This window comes from Argopecten irradians, chromosome 12 (genome assembly GCF_041381155.1).
Source record: "Argopecten irradians isolate NY chromosome 12, Ai_NY, whole genome shotgun sequence".
Taxonomy (NCBI): domain Eukaryota; kingdom Metazoa; phylum Mollusca; class Bivalvia; order Pectinida; family Pectinidae; genus Argopecten; species Argopecten irradians.
This window is the reverse complement of record NC_091145.1, coordinates 38674445-38683712: the sequence shown is the minus strand read 5'-3', so window position 1 is coordinate 38683712 and position 9268 is coordinate 38674445. Positions and strand designations below refer to the sequence as shown.

Genomic DNA, 9268 nt, shown 5'->3' with positions numbered 1-9268 from the left:
CTCAAAAAGCTTTTGAAATTTCAGAAGTTTGTTATATGTAGCATATAAACTATGTGTTAAACTGCATCTAAAGACAAAGACAATTGAAAAGAAGCATTTTTTCTTGTTTCCAAAGTCTGAACTTTAACATGCATCGTATCTGGTGTCATGTCCAATTAGCAGCCTAGGTAACGATATAAAAAAACATGCATCGTATCTGGTGTCATGTCCAATTAGCAGCCTAGGTAACGATATAAAAAACATGCATCGTATCTGGTGTCATGTCCAATTAGCAGCCTAAGTAACGATATAAAAAACATGCATCGTATCTGGTGTCATGTCCAATTAGCAGTCTAGGTAACGATATAAAAAACATGCATCGTATCTGGTGTCATGTCCAATTAGCAGCCTAGATAACGATATAAAAAACATGCATCGTATCTGGTGCCATGTCCAATTAGCAGCCTAGATAACGATATAAAAAACATGCATCGTATCTGGTGCCATGTCCAATTAGCAGCCTAGGTAACGATATAAAAAAACATGCATCGTATCTGTGTCATGTCCAATTAGCAGCCTAGGTAACGATATAAAAAAACATGCATCGTATCTGTGTCATGTCCAATTAGCAGCCTAGGTAACGATATAAAAACATGCATCGTATCTGTGTCATGTCCAATTAGCAGCCTAGGTAACGATATAAAAACATGCAGTTCTTAACTCGCAATATCTTTCGATGATCATTGATGTATGATATTATTGTAGTCCAACGTATTTAACAACATAATTATGCATTGTCAATTCAAAAATAAAAGGTCCCAACTAATCAAGTAAACTATCTAGCAGATATTATCACAAGAAATCAATACAATAGTTCGCATGTTAACAAACATCACTCAAATTATCATATGAATGATCTGGCATCCTTTACCAATTCAATCAAATCCGCTTCTTTTTACCATAGCTCAAAAAATACATGTAATGACAATTCTGATGTTGCCTTCAATAATAAAATGGGTTTGAGCTGACATTCATTTCTCTTTACACATCAGTCATACATATTAAGCACTTTTCCAATCCTAAATTAAAAAGATACACTTCCACCATTATTTTCATTCACTCAAATGCATAATCATTACAATAATTTCATTTAAATCTCATCATGGGTCAACCATAATTGCACTCTTGCCATATAATCAATATATATAAATAAGAAGATATATAGAACTTTTACTAAATATACAACGTACAATTACAAGTTACAAGTTCTTACCAATGATATACATGTAGTATCTAATGATTGAAATACAAAAAATTCCAAATGAATAAAAAAATTTTCAACATAAAATTAAAAGTTATTGAAGTATCAAATACACAAAAAATAAAATACAAAATTAACAAAAAAACATAAATAAGAAAATAAAAGAAAAAGGAAAGAAGAAAAAAATACAAAGAGTTTTTCTGAAATATACAAAACATGATTTGTAAAAAATGAATTCTACAAAATTACAATTACTGAATGATACAAAAAGTTGGTTTATACACCTATATAAAGAATAATATTTTATAAAAATATTTAAAACTTACAAAGATGAAATTGAAATGTTTATAAAGTTTACAAAATGAATAAAAAATTATAATAACAAAAATTAAATTGAAAGTTTATGAAATACACAAAATATGAATAAAAAAATATAATTATACAGATGAGCGTTTATGAAATATACAAAATATGCATTCTACAAAATTACAAAAAATGAAAAATGTTTATTGAAAATATTTAAAGGTTACAAAGATGAAAATGTATACAGTTGTACAAAATGAATTACAAAAAATTATTATTTAAGTTGCAAAGATAAAATGTTTGTAAAATTACAACTACTGAATGATACAAAATTAAATAATATGTTTAAATACTTTCATTAGCAGTTCTCATGAATTATTAAAAAAAAATAAACATACAATCTAATTCTAAATTTTAATTCGAACTGCAAAGAGTACTTTGGTATATTTTCATTCTGTAGTTTTAAGCTTTCAATAAATAGTTGAAGTTTTAAAAATGTGTTGTTGTTTGTTTAAGTCACTGTAGATTTATATTTCTGTTCCATGATGTATAACATAATGGTGCTTCATTAAATCAAGGATTTATAAGTGAGAAGGATTCGTGACTGTCTCTTTACACTACTAAACACCACGCGAGACGCTTATGAACCGGGAATAAAAACCGTTTTTCTCAACAAATACTTGTCTTATCGAGTCAAACGAAACACCAATGTGAAGTAAATTAAATTTCACAACGTTTATAACTTGCTTTAGACAGAAACATATATACATAGAGATTGGAAACTCCTTCTTTGTCTTTGTTGACAGGCAGAGGGACCTCCGGTTTACAGGCATTTTCCCTTGGCTAACTTCTTTTAAGTGTAATCTTTTAAACATGATATTTTTGCATCAACACAAAGTTTAAACATTATATCATGGTTTGATGTGACTGGTTTTCCCGATTGATGTTATTTAATATAATTTCTGAATGCATGAAAATAGGCAATTTTACCTGGTTTTTCGAAAACCACACATTTAAAACCGGAAGTGCATTTTGTTTTATTAATACATAAGTTAAAATATTATTTTTTTTTCTATCCAAAATCGTACTCAAACCATCTGAAAATTACTGAACTTTCATAACATATCAAAGTTATTCTGCTGTATTTAACTATTTAAAAATTTACCTAAAAAAACCCTAAGCACATACAGAGATACATCTGCCGCTCGTGAAAATGGCGGAGTTGCCAATCTCTATGTATATATGTTTCTGCTTTAAAGACGGAAGATTTAGAAGAAATGTCTTAAACTATCGTTAAAAAAATACGACCGCTCATGAAATGGCAGCATGCTTCAGAAAGTAAGACGGTAACCCTCGCACCCCCATGCTACATCAAAGGCTGCGGCGGCGGATATCAAAGGAAATCAGTCGTCGCCCAATGTCACGGTCAGTGCACAAACACAAAGGCGCCTGCGCTGTCTTTGCCTAAAACTCAGTGTGACTTATCCTTCTCATTTACGTCCTTGATTAAATATATATAAGGATTTAAATAGGAAAAGATTACAAGCTAATTAAAACATTTATTTTGGAATCTCGAAATAATATTATATTATCCAGAGTGTGTCGGTGAAGTTATCTGAATGCATTATCTACACTCGATCTAAAACACACATTGACCAATGTACCGCGTTCAGTTCACTGTTATCTAGACCTCGAAGGGGTCACGTGGGAGATAGACCTACATGGTAGTACCACAATGGTGGTATGGGTGGGGAGGGGGTGTCCAACAGCAGTAGAGTCACATTTATACACTATTTTATATAAATTAAAAATGACACTATCAAATATACTTAAAATACTAAATTGATTTTTTTTCTGCTCATAAGCATGTTTATTTTCGATTATAAACAGAAATGGTGTCGATATATTTACATAAACAAATGTACATCAATATGGATTTTATCATAGTATTTTGAAATCATTAAAATAATCATTTGAGACTATTTTCTGCATTGAATTAAGCTATGTACTGTATTTTTAATTAAAATGATGGCATAGATCGGATCGAACTGCTAATGAAGTCAAATAGCATATATACGAACACTGCATTTGTATTAAGACTACTTGCTGAACATGTAGCTACATGTATACCATAAACACCGATCATCGATATTCCAGAAATATACCCCCACTATGGTGATGTCATCGGGTTTTGTCGTTCTGTAAATATGATCAGAATGTGACTAGACCAGTTGTTAACAGGTGCACATGCGCAGTGATTGTTAGATTATACCACGCGCTTACGACAAAAGCAATTAATGACCTTGACGTAAACATCGACAAAGACCTAATAGCAGTGTCAGATTTACCGACAAAACAGCTCTGAAACTTTGTTCTTATTTTCCCGACACATTAATCCGGAAGTTTCTATCTATGTTTCTACCTAAAGCAATCTATAGGTAATGAATTTTTACTAGTAAATACATATATACGTTTTTATAACAATTATTGAAACTTCCAAAATTGAAATAAAACAAGTTTGAATTTAAAACTATTTTAACAAATGAACTAGATCATAGTTGAAAAAATAAAAGAAAACAAAACACTATTTTTCACTATGAAAGTGAACCAAAACAAAACGAGTCAATACTATAGCTATAACCTTCTCTGTTTCCACCGTGGTGCAATTCATTGTAAGGGAAGCCAGGAATGCATGTAATTTGAGAGAGGCCTGAGTCCTTACTTGCATTGTATATACGATGGCCTGTTGATTGAAGTAGTTGTGCATTTTACATTTATAACTTGTTAAAACATGGCTGTGATGTCATCTATTGTTAATGCTTGAGGTATAGTTGAGACAAAATCGACTATTATCTCCTACTACTGTGGAATAGTTACCTTTTCCTGTGGAACTATTCCACGTTTAAAGGTAACTATTCCACAGTTAAAGGTGAATTTAATGACTGGTACCTGTGAACATTACAAAGCACATGGTCAACATTACATCCATATTCCTTTAGGGATATCACATTTATTAAATCCAGTAAGAGATGGAACAATAGTTATAATAAGTAATATAATATATATTAATATATTAAGTAATATCATAATAGTAATATGAAAGCGACAAGCGAATCCAGAATTCCAAGCTACAACAACCATTTTTTTCATTAAAGATAAATCCTAGGTACAGTTGGGAGCAAACTATTGCACTTTGTAGTGCACACGTAGTGAACAACGTAGTGGACTAGACTAAACATTGTAGTGCACTAGATGTTCCAGTATAACCTTACGAATACAAGTATATTTATATTTGTGGTATAACTTGTATTCGTTTTGAAATAAATAAATGAATTAATTTTCCGGATACCATATGGATCGATCCTTACAATTACTAACACTTGTAATATTAGGGGTGAAAGTAATCCCTACAGTATGCATGGACAATTAAACTTGTCAATCAAATAACGTTAACATTTTTTAGATACAGTGTTCATGAAGCTACATTTATTCTAGCTAGATTATAGGTTTTAACAAAAATTTCTAAAGTATATTACCAAATATCTGATTTTATATACGTTCATTCACGTAATCACATCCTTTTCTATACTAGATCTCTTGGACAGGTATGTATGATGGCCGTATATCTGAGCCAGCATGTTACGGGTAGTTAAATTTCAGGTAAAACAATTGATAGCCAGAGGGCAGAATTAGTGTCAGAGTGGCGAAATACACATACAATAGAGCTAGGTAGGTTTGGGGTGGGGCTGGGGTATAAGGGAGCGGTGTGTTCTTGTTTCTCCCACTTTTTTATAATAACATAGGGGCAGTTATGTTGTGACAGCAGTTATAGTCTGCTTCACATATCCCTTACCTGGATTTTACCTGTGTTCTCCCACATTACCTGGATTTTACACAATGTTTAAAGTTGATTACTGATTCTTCACTCACCAAGTAGTCAGTCGTGTTTCTCCCACTTTTTTATAATAACATAGGGGCAGTTATGTTGTGACAGCAGTTATAGTCTGCTTCACATATCCCTTACCTGGATTTTACCTGTGTTCTCCCACATTACCTGGATTTTACACAATGTTTAAAGTTGATTACTGATTCTTCACTCACCAAGTAGTCAGTCGATGGACCCAAGCCAAATAATGTCCTATAATTTAATTCTCTGATATGTATTAATTCAAAACTATATAAAGAGATGCTTTATATAGTTTTGAATTAATACATATCAGAGAATTAAATTATAGGACATTATTTGCATTATGCTGGCAGTATATTTTATTTATCTATTTAATTATTTGCATTATACAATAATGTGCGATTGATTAAATCATTTGATTACTCTGACTTAATTTGGCTTGTTCTCACTACTACTTCTGTTAATTATCACCTGATGGCTTGGGTCCATCGACTGACTACTTGGTGAGTGAAGAATCAGTAATCAAATAATTAGCATACATGTAGGTCTTTGTAATTGGCCACATAAGCTGTTTTGTTTTTAATTATCAGGGCATATAATGGATTTTTTTTGAAAAGTGAATACATCTAAGATTTTGATAATAAGATTAAAAGTCTTCAGATCAGCATCCAAGCTATATGATTTAAGTATATATATAAGAACATCAGAGAGGTTTGACTATCACAGTTCCCCATCAACCACCAACATGGCAAACGCACAGATTCAGGTGAAATTTCTTAGAAATAAATTTGGAAGACAGAACATTGCTTATAATGGTTACATCTAATGTGTGAAGAACAACAGAGGAGAACGCACCTACTGGAGATGCACAATACCCGACTGCCCCGCCTCACTGAGTACCCGCAACAACATCCCTACAGGAAATGGTCGCCACCTCCACAACCATCCTCAGGACCACGCTAAGATCACCGCCCTGGAGATTATGGAGAACATCCGTACCCGCTGCGTGGAGGAGGTGAAACCCATACCCAGGATCTACGAAGAAGAGGTTACCAAACTGCGAACTCACGACTGGAATAACGACACACTCTCCACTGTCCAACACCTACCAACATTTCAATCTACCAAGACATTACTCTACAACGCCAGACGCACCCAGACTCCTCAACTACCAAAGACCATCCAGGACATCAATCTCGAGGGAAAGTGGACACAGACGACTGCTGGAGAGGAATTCCTTCTACTTGACGATGGTGACCAATCCCGCATCATAGCCTTTGCGACATCCAGCAACCTCATCGACCTATGTAACGCTGATACTCTCTTCTGTGATGGAACTTTCTACACCTGTCCGACCCAGTTTCACCAGATCTACACCATTCATGCCCAGATAGGAAATCAGATGTACCCGCTAGTCTACAGTTTATTACCCAGCAAGACCCAGACAACTTACCAACGCTTTTTCACACTACTCAAGACGAAGATGACGGAACTGAACCTCCAACTCAACCCAACTACTGTTTTCCTGGACTTCGAGACCGCTGCCCAGAATGCCATTCGCTCCGTATTCCCAGCTGCTACACTGAAGGGATGTTTTTTTCATTTCACGCAGTGTATTTGGAGGAAAGCCCAGCAAACCGGACTTCAACAACTCTACGCCGACAACGACGACATCAGACGACTGGTACGACGAGCCGCAGCCCTACCCCTAGTCCCTTTAAACCGTATTGAAGATGTCTGGTTCCACGCACTCAACGACCTTGAAGATGCTGATGTACCACAGTACACCACCGCATTCACCGACTACGTCATTACACAGTGGATAGAGCGCGACCAACCACTCTGGAACCACTTTGAGACCGAGGGCCCCCGAACAACGAACCACGTAGAAGGATGGCACAACAAACTCAAGAAGAAGGTTGAACACTCCCACCCAAACATCTACAGCATCATCCGTGTGTTCCAGGAAATCCAGGCCAACAACGAGATTACGCGCATCCAACACGCAGCCGGAGGACAAACCAGACCCAGAGCCAAACGGTACCGAAACATCGACAGCCGCCTTACCCAACTGAAGGAACGTTTGGAGACTGGCGCAATGGATGTGATACAGTACATCGACGCAGCATCCCATCTTCTGCATTTAGAGTGATGATAACAAACTTTCATAAGATGTGCATCTCATTAATGTCCAGTACGTGCTTTAGGTTTCATATGTTGTACATGTGTATATATATGTGTGTGTGTTTTAATTTTAATTAATTATCCCTCATTAATGTTAAGTGTAGTGCTTTAAGTTTCATATGTTGTATATATATATGTTTTGATTTTAATTAATTATCTCTCATCAATGTTTAAGTGTAGTGCTTTAAGTTTCATATGTTGTATATATATATGTTTTGATTTTAATTAGTTATCTCTCATCAATGTTTAAGTGCAGTGCTTTAAGTTTCATATGTTGTATATATATGTTTTAATTTTAATTGATAATCTCCAATTAATGTTTAAGTGCAGTGCTTTAAGTTTCATATGTTGTATATATTTAAATGTTTTAAGTTTAATTAATTATCTCTTAACAATTAATGTTTTATTACATTTAAAATTTTAAGATATTGTGATAAAATATGAAAACATTTGAAGTGGGAATAAAATGCAGAATAGGTATATTAACAGTTAAATTGAATTGTGACTTTTTGTAAAATTACAGGTAAAAAATCTACCTGTAAGTCAGTACTTTATCAGAACAGACTATAATTGGTGTGCCATTGTTCTCCAGTGTTTGTATAATTCCTTTCATCTCGAAAAAGTGGGAGAAAGAGGAACAAACCAAGGGAGCCCAAGGGATATTTCCTGAGGCAATTTACACATGTAGTATAAATTTAACTATATAGTACATAATTAATAAACCCCTCTCCATCTTCTCAAAAAATATAAATAAAATAAAAACAAGATACAAAACAACGTGTATAAATTATCTTCATTTTGAGAAGAAAAAAACCCAATCTTTTAACAATTATTCTCAATTGAAAGAATAAGCGTATTTTGATAAAAGAAGCTATATAAGTTTATCATTATTAATAGTATATGAAACAAAACCACATGGGGTCAAGTAGACAGACTTTACTAAACTAATCAGGTACAAAGGCTGTCACAGCATGCTATCAATTGCATTGAATGCTATAATGGACCCCCTGGGGTTAAAGAAAATAGGCATACCTGTGACGCCTGACTGATCATCTCAGGTAAGGTGTCACCTCAGGTGGTGGGATGGGGAAATAGGGAGAAAAGGGCCCTAGGCCCAGTGACCATAACGACAGACCCGTGTGCCTAGAGTTTACAGTAAACAAGTCATGTATACGGGTGCAGTGTATACCTGTTACATCTACATGGGACAAGGAAGTAATTCCAACCGTGTGGACAAAACAAAATTGTCAAATTTTCGAGGCGATCTGCCCCTTTATCAAGACATACAAAACGAACACGATTACATAATAGGATACGAACAGTAATGCGGGAGAAAGCAGACAGATATTACAATTAAAATAAATTAATATGTACACATATGTAGTTAGAAATCCTTGATATGAATATGATAAAAATACTGTATTTTATGTGTATGTGTAAACGCTAAAACCTATTTATGATTAAAATGTCTCTTGACAACATGAATTATATATGACACTCCACATTATTTTAATGTACAGGTCATCACTTTTAGTTTATAACTTTTTTAAAAATGTACACAACTTTTGCTTAATTTCAATATAGATTTCATATGTTTATCATAGATATATATAGAGATAAATCAAATTTTAAAG

The 9268-nt window shown here is 33.9% G+C and overlaps 1 protein-coding gene across 1 annotated transcript; it reads left to right on the top strand.

The window, feature by feature from the left end:
- Positions 1 to 6709: 6709 nt before the first annotated feature.
- On the top strand, positions 6710 to 7715 carry LOC138336431 (uncharacterized). The gene has a single exon (XM_069285932.1). The coding sequence runs from the start codon at positions 6853 to 6855 to the stop codon at positions 7600 to 7602; it is 750 nt and encodes a 249-aa protein (XP_069142033.1). The 5' UTR covers positions 6710 to 6852; the 3' UTR covers positions 7603 to 7715.
- Positions 7716 to 9268: the final 1553 nt, after the last annotated feature.